The following is a 25,536-nucleotide window of genomic DNA, read 5'->3' on the forward strand; positions in this document are numbered from 1 at the left end:
TCGTGGTAATGGCTGGAGCAGAATATGTGGAATGGTATCAAACACATGGTTTCCATGTGTTTGATGCCATTCCATTACTCCATTCCAGCCATTATCTGAGCTGTCCTCCCCTCAGCAGCCACTGTTTCATTTACTTACAACTGAAATATACGAGAGATCCTTTTCTTTGTCAAAACACTCTGGGGTTGATTCATTCAGAGATGTGTGCAGTAAAAAAACAAAAAAACAAAGGATTCACACCGTCTTCGACTTCAACCTTAGCAGTCGACCTTAACCTTCAGCCACTGAGGAACGTGGCAAAGGTCAAACAGAGTGGAATGAGTTTTAGGCTTGTGAATCTGGGCACGTCTGACCCAAACCATGTCTAATAGTCCTCAACCCAGGAGGATGGCCTTTACCTGTCTACTTTTAGACCTCCTGCACACACACACACACACACACACACAACACACACACACACACACACACACACACACACACACACACACACACACACCCACACACAACACACACACACACACACACACAACCACACACACACACACACACACACACACACACACACACACACACAACTCTATAAGACTGCATTGTAATGATCCTTTGTGATCAAATGCATGCGAACACAGGCACACACATGATAGGCATTTACAGCAGAATAGGCAGATGCACAGTGCAGTTCTAATTTCACCTGATGGGCTTGAGCATTCCACTCCACCCACTCAGTCAAACAGTCAAACACATGACTGTGTTGGTCTGACATCCATCCATGTCTGAGGATGTCAGGAGATTACTTGTAAACTGGCCACTAGGGGCAACAGTGAGCACTATTACATTAAGTATGCTTGGGTTTTGCGAGGGCATTGTTGATGGGGATGGCGGATGGGCGTAAGCGGTCGCCTCTGATTCCAAACGTTGCAAGTTTGAATCCAGTGATAGGCTCAAAACTAAAATATAATCTATCCAAACCTTAACCATTCAGAGTTAATGCCTAAACTTAACCTTAAACAGCTTGAAATTAGACGTTTGGAACAACTTCAAAAATTTGACATGGATGAACGTCTAATTCTGATGTGAGAGTGTGAGAGCTGGTAGAATTTCAACATTGTGGTCTTATTTGGTAGATACATTGATCAATGAGATTCCAAACTATTTTCACCTACTCAACAAGCCTAAAGTTTGATTCCCAATGTTGTCACTGTGCTTTCAACCATCTAAAAGCACACCAAAGTTAAAAAATGGGAATAATGTTAGATATTTAGTTTATTTATACAACGTGTTATCACTGTGCTTAATCTGATAGCAAAACCTACCTGGATTGCAGTTAATTGGGATTACATGATTCACAGATACCTTAAAAATGGTAGGAGCGTGGATCATGTAATCCCAATTAACTGCAATCCAGGTAGGTTTTGCTATCAGATTAAGCACAGTGATAACACGTTGTATAAATAAACTAAATATCTAACATTGTATTCCCATTTTTTAACTTTGGTGTGCTTTTAGATGGTTGAAAGCACAGTGACAACATTGGGAATCAAACTTTAGGCTTGTTGAGTAGGTGAAAATAGTTTGGAATCTCATTGATCAATGTATCTACCAAATAAGACCACAATGTTGAAATTCTACCAGCTCTCACACTCTCACATCAGAATTAGACGTTCATCCATGTCAAATTTTTGAAGTTGTTCCAAACGTCTAATTTCAAGSTGTTTAAGGTTAAGTTTAGGCATTAACTCTGAATGGTTAAGGTTTGTGATAGATTATATTTTAGTTTTGAGCCTATCACTGGATTCAAACTTGCAACGTTTGGAATCAGAGGCGACCGCTTACGCCCATCCGCCATCCCCATCAACAATGCCCTCGCAAAACCCAAGCATACTTAATGGTAATAGTGCTCACTGTTGCCCCTAGTGGCCAGTTTACAAGTAATCTCCTGACATCCTCAGACATGGATGGACTTTGAATACTGACTTCTATCACAGGTGACCTGGCTGATTTTAATTTTTTTTAATCCAGCTGAATTGAGACACTCCCCTTGTCATGTGTTTGACTGTTTGACTGAGTGGAGTGGAATGCTCAAGCCCATCAGGTGAAATTAGAACTGCACTGTGGCATCTGCCTATTCTGCTGTAAATGCCTATCATGTGTGTGCCTGTGTTCGCATGCATATGATCACAAGGGATCATTACAATGCAGTCTTATAGAGTGTGTGTGTGTGTGTGTGTGTGTGTGTGTGTGTGTGTGTGTGTGTGTGTGTGTGTGTGTGTGTGTGTGTGTGTGTGTGTGTGTGTGTGTGTGTGTGTGTGTGTGTGTGTGTGTGTGTGTGTGTGTGTGTGTGTGTGTGTGTGTGTGTGTGTGTGTGTGTGTGTGTGTGTGTGTGTGTGTGTGCAGGAGGTCTAAAAGTAGACAGGTAAAGGCCATCCTCCTGGGTTGAGGACTATTAGACATGGTTTGGGTCAGACGTGCCCAGATTCACAAGCCTAAAACTCATTCCATCTCTGTTTGACCTTTGCCACGTTCCCTTAGTGGCTGAAGGTTAAGGTCGACTGCTAAGGTTGAAGTCGAAGACGGTGTGAATCCTTTGTTTTTTTGTTTTTTTACTGCACACACTCTCTGAATGAATCAACCCCAGAGTGTTTTGACAAAGAAAAGGATCTCTCGTATATTTCAGTTGTAAGTAAATGAAACAGTGGCTGCTGAGGGGAGGACAGCTCATGATAATGGCTGGAATGGAGTGAATGGAATGGCATCAAACACATGGAAACCATGTGTTTGATACCATTCCACATATTCTGCTCCAGCCATTACCACGAGCCCATCCTCCCCAATTAAGGTGCCACCAACCTCCTGTGAAATGAAAGTACTAAATACTAAATAAATTGAATGTAAAAAGGCAATGTGGAATGTACATAATAACAGTTCGATGCGATCTGATTCAATGATACATACAGTATGTTTACATATAGTACCTACGTATGAAAATAAATGAGGTGCATGTCTTTCAACTGATGTTGCAAAATAAGCTTTATAGCCAACAGTATGGCAATACATATGGCTGACAATGTTCCTGTCAGGAACCACAAGGTAACAATACAGCAACTTTGGCATCACAATACATATTGGTTCAGAGAATGTACAGAATTCTGTCTGTTTATTTAGCTATTTTTGCATTGTTGTTAGTGTGAGTCACCTTAATGTATTCAAAAAGACAGTATTTTAATGTATGAAAGATCTATGTGTCATTACTGAATAATTACTGAAACTGTAAACAAAATATTATAGTACATATTCAATACTAAAACTAACTAGTTTTAGTATTGTAGTTTTTTTTAAAGTGTGAAGACAGTGTAAACCTGTTGACAATATATAGACCTCCATATTTGGATATCTTTGTATTTTTCATTTCGTCTCAACCCTGTATGCAGAGGTTCATGTGAAACACATGTAAGGTGTTAAGCAGACCACACAGACTCTCATCCTAACCTCTGCTCTGTCTGACCGTCAATAACCCATTCTATACAGCACATCCTCTACAAACAACAGATCAGCTCTGAGAAATAGGTAAGCATGATTTACAACTCCACAAACTAATCTGCGATATGGTTACTCTGTTTACACGCAAACACCTCGGGGCACAAACACGTAGTTGAACTTTCTTTCTCTCCTCAACATCAAAAGAGTTGCCGAAAGAAAATCTGTTTCTTGCAACTATGTAATGGATTCCACATGTGAGAGCAGACTCCAAGTCCACCACCGAGGCTGAGGCAGTCTATCAACCTTTGAGGTGCACATGTACTGGTATTCACAGATCAGGGCTTTAAACCAGAGTGTATCATCAAGGCACAGTGATAGACAGTGATCGACCTTCATCAGTGTCTGGGTGGGTGGGTTTCACTTTGGCAGATGGGGAAAGAGAGGAGTAGTCTGAAGTGTTTGTTGTCGTATACTCTCATAGTGTACAACAGTATGTTATGAACCATGTTGTCTTACTTTTCAAACCAACCTAATTACTTTGCCAGGTTAATCCACTGACTGTGGTCTCCAAAAAGCACTGACATCCCCACTCGGTGCTATCATATTCCATATCACGTCTTGGCTGTGTGTGACTGCTGTATCTAGAACAACATACAGTAAAGTGAATGGTAGAGGCTTGGGGAAGCTTGCAGTATAGTAGGGTGATAAAGAGTGACTATTGGGTTTGAGCGGGCGACTGAGCGGGCAGCGCTGACTGGTCATGCACCTGCAGTAAGTTAATCAGTCAGTGTCTGGGTAGGCTTATACAGACCAGCTGGGCACACTGGAGATCTTCAGTAAAGCTGCACATTTCTCCCCTATGCTAGAAGTGGGAAGATGACAAATAGGAGTTCAACAAAGGAACCATTCAGTCCTTGCTAAAGAGCCCAGAACCAATGTGTGAGATGAGCGATGAATGAGCATTAGCTATCCCTCACAGTTATCTGCATTTCTCAGCCTTAACATGTTGAGGATCACCCACTATGAGGAGGCCTAACCAGTGCTGATATGCCATAGCACTTGTTTTTGACCTGTTGTGGGGTACCATTCAATTATATTATCATCAGATATACCAAGGTCATTACTGGGATGAATCATTGTAAGCATTGTGCCTTAATAGTAAACTGCCCAGATAAATGTTTAATGGACATAGCTATGCTTAATTAGCCATGTATTGTCCATCCCCTTCCTTGTCTAATTACATGGAATGCCCCTTTATTAAGGTGCCACTACCTCCATTAAATTAATAAAAAGGGTCAAATAAAACTGTAGTTCAGAATGAATTATTGTTATATGTGTAGTTTTCTCAGGCATTGACTCCATAAGCCTTCAGTTCATCATGACCTTTATTTTAGTGAGGTAAATCCTTGACCACACACACACACACACACACACACACACACACACACACGCGCGCACGCACATAGAAACACACCAACAGGATTCTTCATGCCTGCCCAGATGCATTTGGGGCCCAAAATATTGCAGATGACATCACAACAGCCACATGACCAGCCGTGAAAGCCTACTGCTCCACACATACTAAATAGATTTCACACCACCGGTTAACTAAATGATTCTGTACTGTTTCACTGGTGTCTTACAGTTTAGTATGTCTAATAACTTTATATGACACTGAAATATTATGATTAATTTATACCAGTGCAATTAGTGTTGTTCGACATTTGGCACTGGCTTCTGTTATCTTTCAACACACGCACACACAGACACACACACACAGAGAGAGAATTCCGTTGGGACCACACATGACGCTGGCTGGTGTTAAAGCAGTTATCCACGGTCTGTGCCGAGCTCCATTCCCAAGATGCCTCCCAGTTGTAACCTGAACTCTTTGAGGAACACATGGGATGAACACTTTGCTCTTCACTCTGTGTGTGTGTGTGTGTGTGTGTGTGTGTGTGTGTGTGTGTGTGTGTGTGTGTGTGTGTGCTGTGTGGTGGTGTTGTGTGTGTGGTGGTGTGGTGGTGCTGTGTGTGTGTGTGTGTGTGTGTGTGTGTGTGTGTGTCATCAACCATAAGCTGCTCTCAGATCCAGTGTTCATCTGTCATGGGGAGATATTCTCAATAGGGCAAAAGTGTGTCCTCTCCTCGACTCATCTGCCCTCCTTTCCAATGTGACCCCGAAAACCGATAAGTGGTTGCCAAATGTAGGAGAGCATCAATTAGTTAATAGGTGAACAGAGAGTAGTTTGCTCCTTTCCTCGACTGCCTTCTTCTGGCAGAGGATGCTCCAGTGTATCCTACATGGAAGAGTTTTAAAATCCGCAACAAACCCTTTGAAACATATATTTTCTCAGAGGTGAAAAGCATGCACATATTTAAAAACAATATGCTACGTATCTTTTTATCCATAAAATGTCTAGCACAACTAGCTAGATGTATTTTTTAACCATTTTCTTTAGAATTAATTTGTTTTATGATTTAAATCATAATTTACCGATGGCATGCTAGAGGAGAAGGAGAGTCTTATTTCATGCAAGCATTTGTTTCCATGGCCTTTTCTCAATTGGATTTGTTCAACTCCTGCTGTCCTCTCTCCTCTGTCCTCTCTTGCCTCCTTTTAAAAAAGGACAAAGTTAATCAAGGAGAGGCAGCGAGGAGAAGAACGTGGACGGAAATGTGCTTGTATGAAATTTGACACTTCTCCACTTACACTTTAAAAAAAAAAATGTTACAGATAAAACGATAAGTAACATATTGTTTTTAAACGTGTGCATGCTCTTCTCCGACAAAACAAAAGCTGATTCAAAGGGGGTGTGGTAGATTTCAAAACTCTTCTGCTTAGGACACAGGTAGGAAACACAGAGGGGAGAGGCAGGAGGAGAGAGGGTGGAGGATGGACTTCTCCACAAATGAGAAAAGGCCCATGTTTCCTCTCCTCGCCTCCTCTTCTTGATTACCTTTGACCTTTTTTAAAAGGAGGCGAGGAGAGGAAGGAGGAGAGGATGCAAGGAATTAAGGAATCCAAATGAGATTCTCCTATGGGGTAAACATTACTCTATGGATAACACTACATGATCACATGACCTGTCATTAGGGTAAAGGACATCAAAAATCACTGATACAATTTTAACACATTTTCACAAACTTATACTGTATATAACAAAAACTTATTTGACACTTTCAACTAATTATTTAAAGTTAAAAATAAATGAAGATGTAAATTACAGGAACGAAATTAATGTGTTGGCTACTATTCAAAAAAGTTTTGACTAATTTGTTAAATAATGTATTTTGTTAAATAAATTTGTGTAATCTGTTAAATATGTAGAATTTGTCGAATAAATATGTGTAATTTGTTAAATAAATATGTGTAATTCAAACATCTAAGATTTATTGGTATATTTGCCTATCCAATTTTTTGGCAATGACAAGAAAAAGGTGACGTGTCATGGGATAATATATATTTTTTAATCAACTTACCAATGCTATAATTATAATTGTGTTATGAATTATAATTGTGTTATGAATTTTTCATAATTGGGTAATTAATTAATGTGAATTTATAATAGATTGTATAAAATGTATAAAACTGAGTCTTTAGCGTTTTGCAACATTCTTTTATTGTTCAGATATAGCATTATACAAGTATACCCTTCTCCAATGGGTGATTCGCTTCAACTAAAGTAAGCTGATTTACAATTGTCTGTCAACTAGTCTTCTGTCTGTCCTCTCATTACTTGTGTATATCTAAAAAGAAAACTAAGAATTCTTTCTCTGAGAAATTATTTGCACTTTTAAGTATAACATTATTTATTTAAATGTAAATCTTACAAAAAATATACTATTTGACGATGTGTTTTTTAAAGAGAGTTCTAAAGAGAGAACTAAAATATGATTTTGTTTTATTTTATTACCGCTTGGGGCTACGTTAAGATGAGAATCAAAAAATAATTATTTGATCAAATCCACAAATCCAATGACTATATACCAAGTGAAATCTTGCTGTATATTGCACTTACATAAGAAGACAAAACAAACTGCTGAAAGCCTGCTTTAAAAACAGCTATGCTGTTAGAGTACTGTAGTAAAACCAAGTTTTCTGGCTACACTTTTTTAGACACAATTTGTTGATGACGTAGTCTACTGTATAGGCGGTTGCAGACACATAATTTTGAAAACATAGGACTGTCGATTTGCGGATTACGAATTATTTTTGTAACCTACTGAACTGGACGTTTAAAAGACAGCGAAAGAGAAAGTTTTACAAATGAAGAGTTGGGGTTTTCTCTGGCTTTGGATGTTTGAAGTGGGAATATATTTCCAGTGGTGGGATATGCTATAAGTGCTATTAGTCTCAGCCTTTTTAATGAAAGAACCAACTGCACTGTACTGTAAGACAGAAACGGAAGAGGAAGCGAAATATCCCAGTCCCTAATGTTTTCTGTTTCAATGGAAGTCACTGAACTAAATAGACCAAACCCAGCTGCTATCGCATTGGCGTCTATGGGAGAGCCACCTCTTAAGTAGACAGGACCTGCATTTTCTTTAGTTAAATGGTAAACGGCCTGAGTGAACTATTTTCATTTATCAATCATCTTTGGTAAGATTATTCAGCTAACACAACACATACAGTGCATTCGGAAAGTATTCAGACCTCTTGACTTTTTCCACATTTTGTTACGTTACAGCCTTATTCTAAAATGGATTACATTAAATGTTTTCCTCATCAATCTACACACAGTACCCCATAATGACAAAGCGAAAACAGGTTATAGAAATATTTGCAAACCTGTGATATATTCAATTGATTGGACATGATTTGGAAATGCCCACACCTCTCTATTTAAGGTCCCAAAGCTGACAGTGTATGTCAAAGCAAAAACCAAGCCATGAGGTTGAAGGATTTGTCCKTARAGCTCTGAGACAGAATTGTGTCGAGGCACAGATCTGGGGAAGGGTACCAAAAAATGTCTGCAACATTGAAGGTCCACAAGAACACAGTGCCCTCCGTCATTCTTAAATGGAAGTTTGGAATCACCAAGACTCTTCCTAGAGCTGGCCATCTGGCCAAACTGAGCAATCGGGGGAGAAGAGCCTTGGTCAGGGAGGTAACCAAGAACCCAATGGTCATTCTGACAGAACTCCAGAGTTCCTCTGTGGAGATGGGAGAACCTTCCAGAAGGACAACCATCTCTGCAGCACTCCACCAATCAGGCCTTTATGGTAGAGGGGCCAGACGAAAGCCATTCCTTAGTAAAAGGCACATGACAGCCCGCTTGGAGTTTGCCAAAAGGCATCTAAAGGACTTTCAGACTATGAGAAACAAGATTCTCTGGTCTGATGGCACCAAGATTGAACTCTTTGGCCTGAATGCCAAGCTTCACGTCTAGAGGAAACCTGGCACCATCCCTACGGTGAAGCGTGGTGGTGGCAGCATCATGCTATGGGGATGTTTTTCAGCTGCAGGGACTGGGAGACTAGTCAGGATCGAGGGAAAGATGAACGGAGCAAAGTACAGAGATCCTTGATGAAAACCTGCTCCAGAGTGCTCAGGACCTCAGACTGGGGCAAAGGTTCACCTTCCAACAGGATAATGACCCTAAGCCAAGACAACGCAGGAGTGGCTTCGGGACAAGTCTCTGAATGTCCTTGAGTAGCCCAGCCAGAGCCCGGACTTGAACCCAATCGAACATCTCTGGAAAGACTTGAAAATAGCTGTGCAGGGACACTCCCCATCCAACCTGGCAGAGCTTGAGAGGATCTGCAGAGAAGAAGGGGAGAAACTCCCCAAATAAAGGTGTGCCAAGCTTGTAGCGTCATACCCAAGAAGAATCTATGCTGTAATCGCTCCCAAAGGTGCTTCAACAAAGTACTGAATAAAGGGTCTGAATACTTATGTAAATGTGATATTTCCATTTTCCAAAATGTCAAACAATCTGTTTTTGCTTTGTCATCATAGGGTGTTGTGTATAGATTGATGAGGGGAGAAAACAATGTAATCAGTTTTAGAATAAGGCTGTAACCTAACAAAATGTGGGGGTCTGAATACTTTCTGAATGCCCTGTCTGTAACATCTGACCTCCAATGATGACTTCCTTTGTTTTCAGACATATAACCAAACAATAATAATAATTCACAATAGGGGGATGCAGCTGAAAAATGTTGCCATTTGTGCAACTTTTAAAGGCAAGAACTTTTCATGGGTAAATTAGCAATTTATTTAATCATTCAGACTGTCATTGCATTTTAAAAATGAACCTGAATGTTATCCTTACCAATAGCAGCTGTTTCAAATTACAGTTCTCCTCAGTTTCTCCCTGTTTCATGGTCCATAACTCTTATTCTAACAATCATAAGAGGGGAAATATGGGGAAATATTATCCTTAGATTAATATTGTACAATTACAGTTGGATTAAGATGATGTTTCTTTCCTCTTTGGTAATGTGCATGGATTTGACATATCAAAGAGTACAAATGCGATTCATATACTATATATTTACATAACATTCAATCATTATACTTAGTTATACATTATCATATTTACTTTCACAGGAAAGTCCATGTACTACAGACTATTTTGACATTGACCAACCTGCTAGTCCAAAACCATAATGTCCAAGACAAAATGGCTGTCTTGCGTCATATTGAGCCACATCATCACGTATGGCTAGTCGGAACACAGCGAATAGTAGGTCCGCTGTTGTGAGCAGTGTGTTCTAACTGGCTCAGCGTTGGGCTCCTTCGCATGGCCTTGTCTGTCTGAGGATGGGCTAATCCAGATAGCATGGTGGGCCATAGAGGAAATAGAGTGATGGGGGACAGGGAGGGTTTTAATACCCCCAACCAACAGGCTGTATACAAAGTCCTGAACACACGCACGCACACACACATAATCAATTCTGCTTATATCCACCTTATAATCTATGCAATAGCGTATGATTGCACGGCTGTATGCCAAGCACATATACATATAGAAACACACGCCCACACACACACTACGCTGCGGCGTGGGAGGCCTGTAGGCTACGTCTCAATGCTACTTTTGTTAACTCCTCCTGACAAAACAACAGCAGTCCTTCTCACCACAACTGCTGCCTTGCCCCTCACATGCAGGCAGCCCACTTGTCAACAGCCTGGTAGACAGAGGACGGCATGTGGTGTTCTCTACCATTACTTCAGGAACACAACCCTTCATTACATAGGGTCTACCCATTCCATCTGTGTGTTTGTGTGTCTGTATCTGTGTGCACAGGCATGTGTCTGAATGTGTGTGTTTGTCTGTCTGTCATGCTGCCTGTCTCCCAAGGATCAAAGACCAAAGAGTGTGTTTTGTGGTACTCACTGTACAGGGTGGGAACAGACCAGTGTCCTTTTTCTAGAGCCGGAGGGCACTAAGGATATCTCCGACGTGACGTGTGGTCATCCAAAAATGGCCGAGACCCCCCGACAGTAGCTTGTGTCGAATCAGGATTACAGCAGTGCCTGCCCCCATTTTAGGAGTGTGTGTGTGTGTGCGTGCATGTGTGCGTGAGTGTGTGTGCATGTGTGTGTGTTCATTCGTGAATGTTCAACCCCAGTCTTAGCATTGTGTTAGCTCTGGTCCTGTAGGTTTCCACTCAGGTTTGATCAGTGTTGCATGACCCAGACAGACAGGCTCACAGCTCCCAGAGCAACACTGGGACATTCCTGTCTGTTGTCTGGTCTCCTCCGGACACGGTTAAGTCCAACGCCAACCTGGAGCACAAGACCCGCTCCGACATTTAAGGAGCCTACAGAAAACATTAGAGTGTTGCTGTTTTGATACATTGGAGTTATAGCACTGAGTGCAACATCCAGTCACTTTTTCATTACTGAAGACGATGCAGTGAAGTTCTGTTGTGTTTTCTGTTTATTGCCTTCATTTGCATGTAAATGAAAGCTGTATCATAGCCGGAGGACAGGCTGTGTTATGGACACTCTGCACCCTAGGGTCTTCCTGTATCAGATGTTCAAACAAATATGTAAAAACACAGCACACGGTTACAGTACATCCCTAAAGCTACTGGGTGGTGAAATTCTAATTTAGTTCATTGTCTTGCTTGCACTCCCATCTGTCATCATGCACGTAGACACGCACTTCATTCCCTTCCTTATATATGATCTGTTGTGGTTTATAATATTGTATAAACAAAAATACATTATACTAAAATAATTGATCAGAATGGGCATCATTATATTAAGATATAATTATGTCATTTCTGTCATAATATTTTTATTTGCTACATTGTTTACTTGTTTATTTGGTGGACTACTCTTTATTGTGCTGTAACCACTTATAGTGTGGCCCTATGTCCATGATCCACTTGCCACTCTACAAACCTCTGCCTCTCTTCCCATTTCTGAAATCATTTCAGAAAACAGACAAAGTACAGGAAACACTCACAAGCAGGGATCCAGCCCACCTGTCACAACATTTGTCTCTGAATCCAGAATGACTCTGAAAGACAAAAATAGTATGAGCATGTACTGTAGCAGAGGTTTAGCCTATATCCTCGGGCATAGTACCATGGATGACAGATGACCTCTTTGCCAGCGGAAATAGGTTGGATTTTCAGGAAGATATTCACTCAATATGTAATTTGGCCAAAAGTAATTACACTGTTCTGTCTCAGAAAATGGGCCCAAATCCAGTATTTGTAACAATACTGGCTATTAAGCTTAACAAATTATAATGTGTTCGACATGAGTTGTAGACTGCGTGTAATGTCAACGCTGATAAGGCTGGTGCCGTTCGTGTCTAAAAGCGTGATAGATAGTGTGGGACGTCCTTGGCGCACCTTCTCATTTTATCATTATCGTTTTTTGTCTATACCTGATGTCTAATAAAAACGTATTGTGATAATCACATCCATCAATGTATTGGAATAGACATCCTATTCTATATAGGCTATGAAGGACTAATGGGTGCTATAAAATCAGAAAAATCATAAGACGGCGGCCAAATGAAAATATTTACCGTGAATTTCTCTCTGTATAACCTATTTGAAAAACTCAGCCTAAGTTGAAAACAATGTAGGTCTACTTATTAGGTAGACTATTATTATTTATTTTAAATTACAAAGTGAATTAGGCCTACATTGTGGGCATTTAATAAACATGTGCGATTATGTAGCTAGCTTCATGGATTTTGGTTAATTCACGTTGGCAAATAAGATAAGAAAAGTTACTTTCTTCTACCAAAATAAACCATTCGTTTGCTGATTTAAGTTCAAATATTACTTAAAAAAATAACATTGCTCAGCCTATTATTCAAATTAATTTAGAAACCAGGGTGTAGGCCCTAATTAAAAACTCTCGATTAAGCAAAGGTTTTGGTACATTTCGAATAGGCAGGGTAATAAAACATTATTATCAAATTATCAAAATCATCAATAAATATGTCAACTGTAAATCAAAGCTTGTGGATGAATTTACTTCGAAAGAGGCATGTTTTACTTCAATTCCGGTTTGGCTATAAGATAAACTAGAATAGATAGACATGATCTAGGTCACCGATGGTCATAGGTCTATGGAAAACATAAAAATGTTCCTGTTTCCAATATTGTTATCGTTATTATTATTATTATTGTTTTTGTTGTTATTTGTATTACTTGTTTTGTTAAAATCATCCGGTAACCAACAGGCAGTCATATCAACTGGTAAAACATATTCTTCTGAATAATGTTTTTGGTCTACAGTCTCAAGTTCATGCAGCCCACCTTATGTAAAGTAGACAATGTACCAATTCCAGATTGTCCCTTTAAATGTTGTAAAATATTGAAAAAAGAAATATATTGATAAGTAGCCAACAAGTTAAAAAAATTAATATTTCAACTTGAAGACAGAAACAAGGCATAAGCCTATTGATCGTTAGTTCACCTGGCACTCTCGTTTGGTCGACGCTCACACGCACTCACACAAGCGCTCTTCGATTTAGACTTTACTAAGCCTAGGTCAACTGCATCTGAGATTTAATCGGCATCACTGCTTACACATAGACATATAACGGATATTGACGCTAGTTCCTGTGGTTATACAAGATTTGGTTGGGTAAATTACCAAAATAATGTTAGGCCTATATTAATGTCCTGACATTATTTTACCTCCACCTATTGGAGAGTCCCTTTAAGAAGCATGTTAGGAATATCTTTATCTCCATAGCCTATATAGCAGGGTCCCCAAAACGCAGCCCACAGGCCGAATTTGGCCCGGGTGATTTTATTTTGGCCCCCAAATTTTCTGAACAATAATTAAATAAACAATATACATACATGACCAAAAGTATTTGGACACCTGCTCGTCGAACATCTCATTGAAAAATCATGGGCATTATTATGGAGTTGGTCCCCCCTTTGCTGCTGTAACAGCCTCCACTGTTCTGGGAAGGCTTTACACTAAGATGTTGAAACATTTCTGCGGGGACTTGCTTCCATTCAGCCACAAGAGCATTAGTGAGGTCGGGCACTRATGTTGGGCGATTAGGCCTGGCTCGCAGTTGGCCTTCCAATTCATCCCAAAGGTGTTCGAAGGGGTTGAGGTCAGAGCTGTGTGCAGGACAGTCAAGTTCTTCCATATCGATCTCGACAAACCATTTCAGTGTGGACCTCGCTTTGTGCAAGGGGGCACTGTCATGCTGAAATAGGAAATGGCCTTCCCCAAACTGTTGCCACAAAGTTGGAAGCACAGAATCATCTCGAATGTCATTGTATGCTGTAGAGTTAAGATTTCCCTTCACCGGAACTAAGGGGCCTAGTCCGAACAATGAAAAACAGCCTCCACCAAACTTTAGAATGTTGTAAATGATGATCTTAGGCTTGTGTGCAGCTGCTCGACCATGGAAACCCATTTCATGAAGTTCCTGACGAAAAGTTTTTGTGCTGACGTTGCTTCCAGAGGCAGTTTGGAACTCGGTAGTGAGTGATGCAACCTAGGACAGATGTTTTTTTACGCGCTACATGCTTCAACACTTGGCGGTCCCGTTCTGTGAGTTTGTGTGACCTACCACTTCGCGGCTGAACCATTGTTGCCCCTAGACTTTTCCACTTCACAATAACAGCACTTACAGTGACCAGGGCAGCTCTAGCAGGTCAGAAATTTGACGAACTGACATGTTGGAAAGGTAGCATCCTATGACGTGCCAGAAAGTTACTGAGCTCTTCAGTTAGGCCATTCCACTGCCAATGTTTGTCTATGGAGATTGCATGGCTGCGTGCTCGATTTTATACACCTGTCAGCAAAGGGCTCAAATAGCCGAATCCACTAATTTGAAGGGTGTCGACATACTTTTGTATATATATTAGTTGTTGGACATAAAATACTGTAAAAAACACCAGAAAATCAGCTCCAATTGATTTTAATTTAGAACATTTGTTCTGAAGTATTCCCACACATAAGAGAGATATGTGATTCTATAACAATGTAAGCAASGTTTGAAATTATTATGTTTTACTCAAATGTTATATCTGTTTGGTCTTTTTGCGGTCAATTTGGAGTCTACACATTATTTGTACACATTATGTTCTGCCCCCCTGACCATCCATTCAAGAGTGAGACAGAGCGAGAGAGAAAATCTTGAGTCCTGTCTTTGTCAGTTTGCTCATAACTGGGAAAGCATATCCAACTTTAGTTATTATCTATAGGCTGTACTTGATTTATTATGTTTACGACGGCCTTCGTCCTACATACTTGACAAAGACCTTTTGAATAGGTTGCGTGTCAATAGTATCCATGATTCATCTAAGTTGTATAAGATTTGTTGTTATAAAAAAGCCACATGAAAAACAAAAGGGATTCTTATTTACCTAGGACCATTTATCTCCACAAAGGAAAGAACATATTCTCATGCTTAAAATCTGAGCTGATCATTAACCTATATAGGGGGGCGTTTCTTATTGAGTTATATCGACTTCATGAAAGGGTAGATTCGCTATACCTGCTCTTCGATTTCATCCRTTAAGATAAAATGCAGCTCTGCATCGTGTGTAAATCAGAATTCAAATGAATAATTTATTCTCAAATGATTAGGCTAATATCTAAATGTTTGGGTACAAGAATGCACAGTACTACATAGAGCCATGGAACTCTATTCCACATCAGATAACTGATGCAAGCAGTAGAATCAGATTGAAAAAAACTGGTAAAAATACCATATGGTACGGGGACTGTGAAGAGACACACAACAAAGGTACAGACACATGCATACGCATACATTGTGATATTATTTTATGGTGGTATTAAACATTTTGTATTATGGATATGTAGCGGTGTAATAATGTTATATGATGTATTCTTTAATATTTTGTTGCCTTTGTAACAGTGTAGCTTCCGTCCCTCTCCTCGCCCCTACCTGGGCTCGAACCAGGGATCCTCTGCACACATCAACAACTGACACCCACGAAGCATCGTTACCCAACGCAAGGGGAACAACTACTTCAAGGTCTCAGAGCGAGTGACGTCACCGATTGAAACGCTATTAGCGCGCACCCGCTAACTCGCTAGCCATTTCACATCGGTTACACCTTGGCAGCAGCTAATGGAGATCCCTAATAAATACAAATACACAAAAAGGCAGATCATTATGAGTGTAATTATGTTTACATTTTTTATTTAGCCTACTGCAGTAGGCTATAGGCCTAAAGTGAAAAATGGATCAATCTTCCTTACTCGTGGTTGTGGACCCTCGTACACACTGACCTCGCGCTAGCATGATTTTCAAGAGAACCGCGTGACCTGTGAATCAAGCCAAGCTTTGAGCGGTGCGTTCTGTCTGGCTCAACATTTGATACAAGAGCAAATGGTCGGTTTTATATTTCTAGCCTAGCACACAAATAGTTGAGCAAATGAGTGAGCACTGTGGTGCACGGCAAGCCAATTTCATGCTCAGCAACGCTCTGAACAGGCCTGATATCATCACGCTTCTCATAAAATGTCCCTTTGTAAAATATACGGGATGAATTTGGATAGTTACCCCACTCACTTGAACCAATGAGCTGCAAACCAACTCCATAGACACTACGATTTATTAATGTAATCGTTTAAATCTATTGCACGAGCAGTGCAACATACAAAAAAGGAGCAGTGTTGCCTTTTTTCCAATAGAAAAAGGTTTATTTGTTAACATTGTTTAGATGTAGCCTAGTATATGCATCCCCTCGAATCATGGAGGGAGATTACATATATTTCAAGAGAGTCTGATGCTGCTGTGTCTTTGTAGTATTCCAATATAAGGTGAATCCAACACGAGTTGAGTCATATATCCTTTCCGCCCAAACGGGTTGAGGGGCTTACATCAAGCGGCAGGCAACTAATGATAACAGCGGTCTACTGATTGTTAGAGACTCGCAGTTCAGGAAGAAAGTACGATAACAGAGAGATTCAGTTTTTTCAGGCTGTTTTTTCCGATAAAATCTTTGGCTTGAAGTGGCAGATCGCAGTCTGTATGTTCATCGAGGTTTGATATAAGAGAGAGATCACAACACATTAGGCCTAAAGCGACAAAGATAACAATCATATAATTATCCAGCAAGTGCGGGATGAGTAGTCATATTCCTATAGCTTACCCCTTCTTCTTAAATTAAATATACAACGTCTCATTATGGGCTATTCATTTTCATTCATGTTTGTAGTTTGTAGGCATACTTTAATAGTTTATGTCCACATATAGGCTACACATTTAGCCCTATCAACAAATGGAAAATCTCTTTACAATAGCCTTGACTTTCCACAAATATTGTGCCCCCAAAAGGTGACTCCTGCAAGCGAAGTCTCAGTCACTCTCCTCCTTGTCTTCCTGAATGGTGGTGGTGGAATGGTTGTACAATCCTTGCGCCATGAGCTGGAGAGCCAGGCCGTTCTTATAGCCGTTGGCCTTTTTTATTTTCGCCCGTTTATTTTGGAACCAGATTTTGATTTGTGACTCATTGAGGTTGAGCTCTTGGGCTAGAGACTGCCTCCTCTGCTCCGTGATATAACGGTTGGCCTGGAACTCCGTTTTCAGTCTTTGGAGCTGCTCAGCCGTGAACGCCGTTCTGGGTCGCTTGTCTTCCTTTTCATTTTTCGTCTTTTTCAATTTCCGTGTCCTTGGGCCTACAGTAGGGACGACAATAAAAACGGGAATATAAATATTCAGCGAGCGCCAGACACCTAGTCTCACTTTCATCACCAAAAACCAATTCCATTGCAGATTTGAGGCTAGACTTATTAATAATAGAAACAACGTACACAAATAATAACCGTGATCACATAATCATAATAATAAAAATAACCAATGTAATGATGGTAGGCTAATAATAATAAAAACAATAAACGTTATTATAGTTGAATACTTTGCTATAGTCTAACGGTATGGTCATCCCAATGGTAGACCTTCAATAATAACTCTGATAACATTATGTACTGAGAAGAATAAGGTCCACAGTGCACTGAGCGGCAGGCCTTTGTGTGAAGGTAACAATAGCTGTAGGTCGACTTTCATAATTATTTAGCAAAAATATGCAAACCAAAAAACTGTAGGCTACTAAAGCCAACTACAGCTATTTAAAAATATACAATCGTTTAAGGACTATTGGCCAACAGTGTCGGTTATAGGCCTTTCATTGATCACAAGTAGTTATAGGCCTACTAAAAAAAATTATCGTTGAAGCTGTGATCTTCAGCTGTTAACATAAGGAATTCATATATTTTGTACTAAATGCAGACTCAGGCATAGGCCTATGTGCATAAGGATAGTCTACGCTATAGTATACATTTAAATATTCAATTGTGTCCTTTGTTATCATGGTGCCAGAGACAAACAAATAAACAATATGATGAGAAACAGGAAATGTAATTTATCCGTTAATATCTCTTTCTTAAAATTGTATTTTGATGCTAGGCCTAATCCTATATCATTTTCTAACACAAATATAAACTCTTCAGTAAAAAGTTTTTGTTTTAGATTAAATGTATAGCTTTAAATTTCATGTCATTATTGTTGCACTGATTTTATCAATACCTACGGCATAAAACACAGTCTATATTTTTGACAAGTTTATGGTAATTATGAAAAACCCATTTATTCGCATGCCAAAACACCATTGGAACCATTGGACTATGGAACTTAGAACAAAATAAACATTGTGCATGCTTACCATTTAACGTAGCCTAACATTTATTAAATACATTTAGTTGGGGAATTACACTAATTGCATACTCAGATAATATACAGCCTTCTCTATCAAGACAGGCAAAGTTGTTCATTAATTCAACATGTTGACATCACTGAGATTCTTATTCTAGTTTTTTTCCCCCGATGAACTTTCTTAAATTGTATTAAATGTAACCTTATTTTTCTAAAGTCTCATTGAAATGTTTAAATATATATTTTACATGGTCTAATAAGACTATTGTAGGTTATGAATCATATAAATGTATAGCCTGTATAGGCCTATATTGGCCTAAACTTGTATTCTGTTAAATGTACGAGTTCTATCTCTCTTTCAATCCAATGAATGGAGTATGTTCTCATGTTAAGTGACACATTTTAAAACATGTCATATCTGCAAGGCATTTTGGGGTGAGCCTACAAGATGCAACCAGTGGCCAGGACCAAAATCTCACTTGCAAATAAGGAGAGTGAAATGTTAGGCCACACAGTCATCGATGAAATTATGTTTACATATTCTGATATGTTCTTAAATGGACCAATGCTGCTCTTGAAAACCACCTATTCGATTTTTCACTGTTTCAATTTATTTGACGTCTCTCGGTAGAACAGAGTAGATGTCACACAGTCCTATTTCAAAATGAATTAACACAAAATTATCCAAGTGGCCTATTTTCAGCTTTTTTGTTCCATATATTTTTGTAGTAGGCCTGAATAATGGATTATTTACATATGATATGGCATAATTTAAATTAGCAAAAGTTTGCTTCCTAATGAAAAAAGAGTGAGTAGGTATACAATATACTGCTTGCTTATATTGGCACCTATAAAGGTTGTATATAGAACCTTTTTGTAGGGTTATTTGATCAGAACCCCTGGGTCTCTTCTTCACTAAACCAAAATTGGTTCCATGTAGAACCCTTGGGTTCCATATATGGTTCTATATGGAAACAATTTCGGTTCTGTACAGAACCTTTAGGGGTGCCATATATCAGCATAGAAATAAATAAAAATTCTAATAATATATGTTAGCCTGCTCTACAGCCAGTCACTCTTTTAATGCAGTAACAGGACCACTATGCCATTACCTACATATATTGTCATTTATCACAGCGTGAAAATAAAGTATAAAATGCAGTTGAATTTAACGAATAAATGTGCAACTTCGACGAATTAATAGAAAATATATCAAATACAAGCATGTTGAGGCATTTATAACATTACCCATTAGGCTACAATACCCTGACAAAAGCTTGTTCAAGAAACTATTGCCTCACCAGATGACGGCCTGTCCGAGTATCTAGTGCAGTACACCCAGGCAGGCCACAGCAGCGGCTGGGACTCGGCTTTGGGCGCTGCGCCGCCACTACCGCCGTTCACAACCATAACAGAAGAAGTGTTCTCGCCGAACTTTGGCGTGCCTCCAGAGCTCTCGTCAGCCTTCGATGACGAGGTGCTCTTTTGGGGGGTGGGAGACAAGGCCAAGGACGAGGTGGAGGAAGAAGTGCTGTCGCTGCTGCAGTTGGAGTCCTGGCATGGCGTTCCAGGATGATTCGGCCTGGCGACCAAAGGTTGGGCGCGCTCTCGGCTGGAAGTCTGCGCCCGTTCCCTAGCCCCTAAACCATGCTCCTTCCGGCAGCCGAAATCTGGCCGCAGAATATTGTCAATAAAAAAGTTGGTGGTTCTGTGCGCTTGCTGCGCTGCTTGGAGAGGCAGGATGGGCGGCGAAGGCAGACTGCGAGAAGGAGAAACGCTCTCCCCTTCACTCGACTCCGGGCTGTGTAGAGCCCTTTGCTTCTCCATTGCTGGAAGGGACTGCAAAGGGGTCGATCCAGGCTCCTAACTAATTCCACTTGTTGGTGTGTATTGGTATCCAAATATAAAAGAATGAAGCAATACGGTGACCACTAAAGGCTCATTAATACCTCTCTGATTTGGGGCACTTTTTGATTTCTAAATTGTTGACATCCCTCGCGCGTAACGCTCCAACGTGTCATGTTCGTCAACATGACAAGACTGACAAGGCATTGCGCTCTCCTCTCGCAGCCCCGAGCTTTTCACCACTGTAGGTATGACAGTTCGATCTTCACCAACTCCTCACATCACATTTCCCACACCAACCGGAAGCACGTGAACTCCTTCGAACGTGCAGTGGGCCAATCAATGACCGATACACTTTTGGACACGGCTGACGACATCCAATAATGTCTCGCAACTCTGGGTAAGTAGGCTGCATGCTATCAAATGGGTTTTAAGAAAACCAAACAAGAGATTATCCCCGCTACGCGCCTTCTGCAACCTTGTCTATTCTCAGCAAACGAATGCTAGACCTATAGGAGAACACAATAATAACATATACGGATATTTCACCTCGGTCAAAATATGTTGTCACTAAGACAGGCTAGGCTGTATGGTGTTTTCGATTATTGTACAATGTTGCTACAGCCAAATGGGACGTTTGATATTAGCGTTAATCATTAAGGGTAGAGTATAGTTACTGGTGAACGGGGTGGAATGGCGTTATAGGCGCGCGCACAAACACAGCAAAAGGTTCCATCAGAAGCGATTTTAATGCCTATACCGGTACTTCACATTAATTCAAAACAAATGTATAATGATAATGAATAGTGTAGGCCATTTGCAGTTGCAACGCAATCACACGTCCAGCCCACATTGTTTAATTTAATTTGGGCCAACAAAACTGAAATCTTTATCCACAAGCTATTTGTTGGTACTTAATTAAATTCTATTTAGGACACTATCGTTGTCCCATTTAGTAACCATTGTGAGGCTCTTGTGAGACGCAATTCATTCATTAATCTTGCCTGCAAAGAGATGCCTTAAGAGAGACCGCAAAGGAAAATTCATAGGTTTTAATTACTCTTCATTCCGATTGTTCAGCTTGGCGTCCATCACATGGGCTAGAGGAAAAGGTCGTCACTACTTACCACAGCCACAAAATCATAAACCCCGCCTATTTCTACAATGTATTGTAACGACCCTGGGTTTATAAGCGCGGAAATCGACTCTGCCGCACGAGCATGCTTTTGCGGCACAGTCGATAGCGCGCCGGACCTCGGGCTAGAAGGTCGAGGGTTCGAGAGTCAGAAGTGACCGGACCTTGCATCCACGACAGTGCGTGTGCTTTGCCGGTGAGCGCATTCCTGTAAGACGTAGAGTTGCAAGCTAGCGCGAGGACGCGCTCTTTGAAAGGAGGGAGTAGTGTAACGACCCTGGGTTTATAAGCGCGGAAACCGGACCTCGGGCTAGAAGGTCGAGGGTTCGAAACCTGCTCCCTGCGGTTTCATTACAGTATCTTCTTAAAATCAGATTTTAAAACTAGCCTTAAGCTTCACCTTAACCGCACTGCGAACCGTATGCCTAACCGTAACCTTAAATTATACTAAAAAGGAAATATTTGTTGTCATAAATTATTACAATATAGCCAATTTTGACCTTGTGCCTGTGGTAACTAGTAACAACCAGAAGGGGGAAAAGGCAGTCAAAAGCTGTCATCATTCCCGCGCAGGAGGCTTAATCAAAATAATGCGCGGGGCTGAGGCTCAAATACAGGCATGCGAGAAGAACGTTCTTCTCGGGGTACTGATAAAGCGCAATGAACTGAATAATACCAGTGTCCTCAGAGACGCCATTTACACAAATTAGTTTATTGAAGGCTTAACGTTTGGTAATTCATATCACCTCTCATGTAGCGTTCTGGAGCCTGCTCTTCCACAGTGGAGAGATGGGTGTAGGTTTTGTAATGTAAACACCTTTGGATACGTGCACGAGAAATGGTCCGGAAATAGCCGTTTCTGCAGTCTCAAATACTTCATTAAAATGTTCAATCACCATGTAGACTACCAGCACATTTTACTCGACAATTCCAGAGAACAGGGGGTTCCAAAATCGTTTTTACACATCAATGGTGCATTGCGCAATGGCATTGAAATGAATATATAGGCCTAGAGTCATCATAAACTATTGGAGGCACATTTTTGCTCGTCATGCAGCCTACCATTTTTTGTGTGTGTCAGGTCGAGGTGGTGAATTTGTTTAGAAAATAATATAAGAACATGATAGTTTGAGACTTTCCCTCTCTCTTACACACACACACACACACATTAAGCCATACTAGAACCTGGTCACAAATTTCAAGAACCATCGGATGGAAGATCTTTTTAGCTAGACCAATATTTGACCGTACAGCGTTTAATATGAGCCAGCTTCAAACTTCACCTCATAACGGACAACATGCAGTCACCTGGACATGCAGGCTGTCTGGGGGTTGACGATGCCTTCGGAACTGATGATGGGCTTTGTTCATGCAATTGGAATATTCGCTTCTTTTTGGAAACAGATGTTCTTGAAACGTTGCTCTAAATACTATACTGCATTTTCAGAAAATAAGATTTGAAAGACACAGAGGATACTATGGGAAAACACTCCCTGTATTTCTAAATAGGCTCTCTCAGATATGCATATTTTTCCAGAATATTTCACTGGAAAGCATATTGATTGCCTATACCCTGCATGCGCTTATATGCACTTTTATTCCTCATGGCCTGTGTTGTTTTTAATCGATTCGTTTTTTTCATTTAGGCTATTTTTTCTTCGCCTACTGTAAATATTAGCCAATGCCAATCTCCTGCTTGAATGATTTTAGCTTGAACTGAATTTCTTAATTTGTCATTTGAAAGGAAGACAACATAGAATGCATTAGCCTACTTAAGTTAAACATTTTCACAAAAGTAAAATTATTCTCTCAAACGTTTGGTCAGTCGTTTACAAACTCGTATGAAATTTACACTGTATTTGTAACCATCCAATGAAGTACACAACTTTTAGGATAATTTCGTGAAGGCTGCCTTCGATTTCTTCAGTAGAATATAATAAACATTCATACGCCTACCTCTAATCCACAGCTTTACATTTGAAACCGGAATGTAAAGCTGTAGTATCCTGAACAATAGCTAAAATAATCAACGGTAGGCCTAAACTTCAAAACTATATTATGTTTATCCATAATGTGTTTTTCTTTTAGAGCATCAAGGAATTGTAACTGGGAGTCTTTCCGGACATGGAGCAATCATGTTCAACAGAGCATTTACAGGAAGTTCTGATAATTAGATAAAGGGGTGTAGGCCTATGGTTTTAATTATAAGATCATTTAGATGTTCTGTCTTTACAATTCACCATGGGGGGAATTCCGAACCGAGTTAAGCGCGCGTAAATGGAAAGTAATTACCTTTTTATGTGCTTTTCTCTCTGCCTATTCTGACCTTGAAATGAAGCATGAGAATAGCATGCTATTCACCCACTATTCGTTTAGGGTGGAGATGGAATAAATTAAGGTGTGACAGAGGTGTGTCTACAGATACACCATATTCTGACTTTGATTTAATTCAGTAATAATTCCACCACCTTTATGCACGAGGAAACCACGAATAAGGTCTAGCTAACCTACCGGTTCCAAGTGGAAAAAGCATCTACTTAATTTTTTTGATAGAAATAACACCATTCTCCATGCGCTGTAATTTACAACTTGATGAGAGCTATTGATAAGAGCTAGGTAAATGAATAATCCGTTYGGATAAAGGAATTGTAAATATAAATAACTTGTTAAGATTAATTTGACTTTATAATCGCTGGGGACAAATGTGAAATCAGTCATATGGCAGCAAACTGAAGCATATCAACATTACAACTTTCCCACAGTTTATGAAATGCAATGCCATTATGCAGAATTCAAATTGTACTGCCTTTTAATTTGCAGGGACGGGCACTCTCAAATGTCTTAATTATAGGTTATCGATTTTCTCTGTTTCCTATTTCTATCATGTTAAATATTAGCCAATATCATTATCGCATGTCAATAGGCCTCACAACCACTCACACACAACTACCAGTTCCCTTCAGTTGGTCTAGCCTAGGCTACATTATCATTCCATTTAATTCCATTGTTTGTTTACCTTCATTTGCTTCCTCTGTAAATGCATCATGAACGTGGCCGTGTGGTTGCTGCTGAGGATCATCGGTATAAGATGATAATATACAAAATACATACAAAATGAATAAAGACATGAGGTTAATTAAATCATTATGGCAGCCAGGTCACCCGTGATACAAGTCAGTATTCGACGTCCATCCATGTATGAGGACATCGGGAGATGATGTGGAAACCGACCAATAGGGGCAACACTGAGCACTGTTACCTCCAAGTAGGTTTCGGTTTTGCTATGGCGTTATGGATGGGGATAGCATCTGCCTCTGGTGTAAAAGGTCTACCTCTGGTTCAGAAGGTTGCATGTTCAAATACAGTCTAACGGTCAGTTAAGGTTTGGGATAAGCTTAAATAAAAACATTATATTGCTGTTCGAATCCAGCAATAGAAAGTTGTTTTGAGATTTTTGTTTTAAGCGTATCCCAAACCTTCACCTTAATCATTTGGAGTTAATACCTAAACTTAACCCTAACCTTAAAAATTCGGAGTTAATGTCTAAACTTTAACCTTAAACATTTGGAATTTGACGTTTGGAACAACTTCGAAATTTGATGTTTGAGAAACATGGACGAACATCTAATTCTGAGGTGAGACTTGTTGGTTATGGAGCAGAGGGCAAACCAAGCCTTAACAGTTCGATCCCGACTCATGGCACAATATTTGTCCATGTCATCACACAGTTCCATGGTTAGTGCAGGCAATATGATGGTATAGCCTACTATTGTACACTATTCTCCCTATTATATATACACTAATCTTTCAACATTACTATGGGTTGAATAACTAAATGTGGCAATTTTCAGAAGGAATCAAACTGCCATTTTCTTTATTTTGTTTGTAAAGGCTCTCCAAACATTTTATGATTCATAAATACTTTCCTGAACCTAAATAA

General features: G+C 40.0%; 1 protein-coding gene across 1 annotated transcript; it reads right to left on the bottom strand.

Annotated features, from left to right (window-relative positions):
• Window positions 1-16,499: 16,499 nt before the first annotated feature.
• LOC111978391 (homeobox protein engrailed-1-B-like) lies at window positions 16,500-20,713 on the bottom strand. The gene is made up of 2 exons (XM_024008455.2): window positions 19,918-20,713; window positions 16,500-17,583 (listed from the first exon to the last, which is right to left on the bottom strand). Exons 1-2 carry the CDS (start codon window positions 20,441-20,443, stop codon window positions 17,264-17,266), a joined length of 846 nt encoding a protein of 281 aa, XP_023864223.1. The 5' UTR covers window positions 20,444-20,713; the 3' UTR covers window positions 16,500-17,263.
• Between the last annotated feature and the right edge of the window lie 4,823 nt (window positions 20,714-25,536).

This window comes from Salvelinus sp. IW2-2015, linkage group LG2 (genome assembly GCF_002910315.2).
Source record: "Salvelinus sp. IW2-2015 linkage group LG2, ASM291031v2, whole genome shotgun sequence".
NCBI lineage: Eukaryota > Metazoa > Chordata > Actinopteri > Salmoniformes > Salmonidae > Salvelinus > Salvelinus sp. IW2-2015.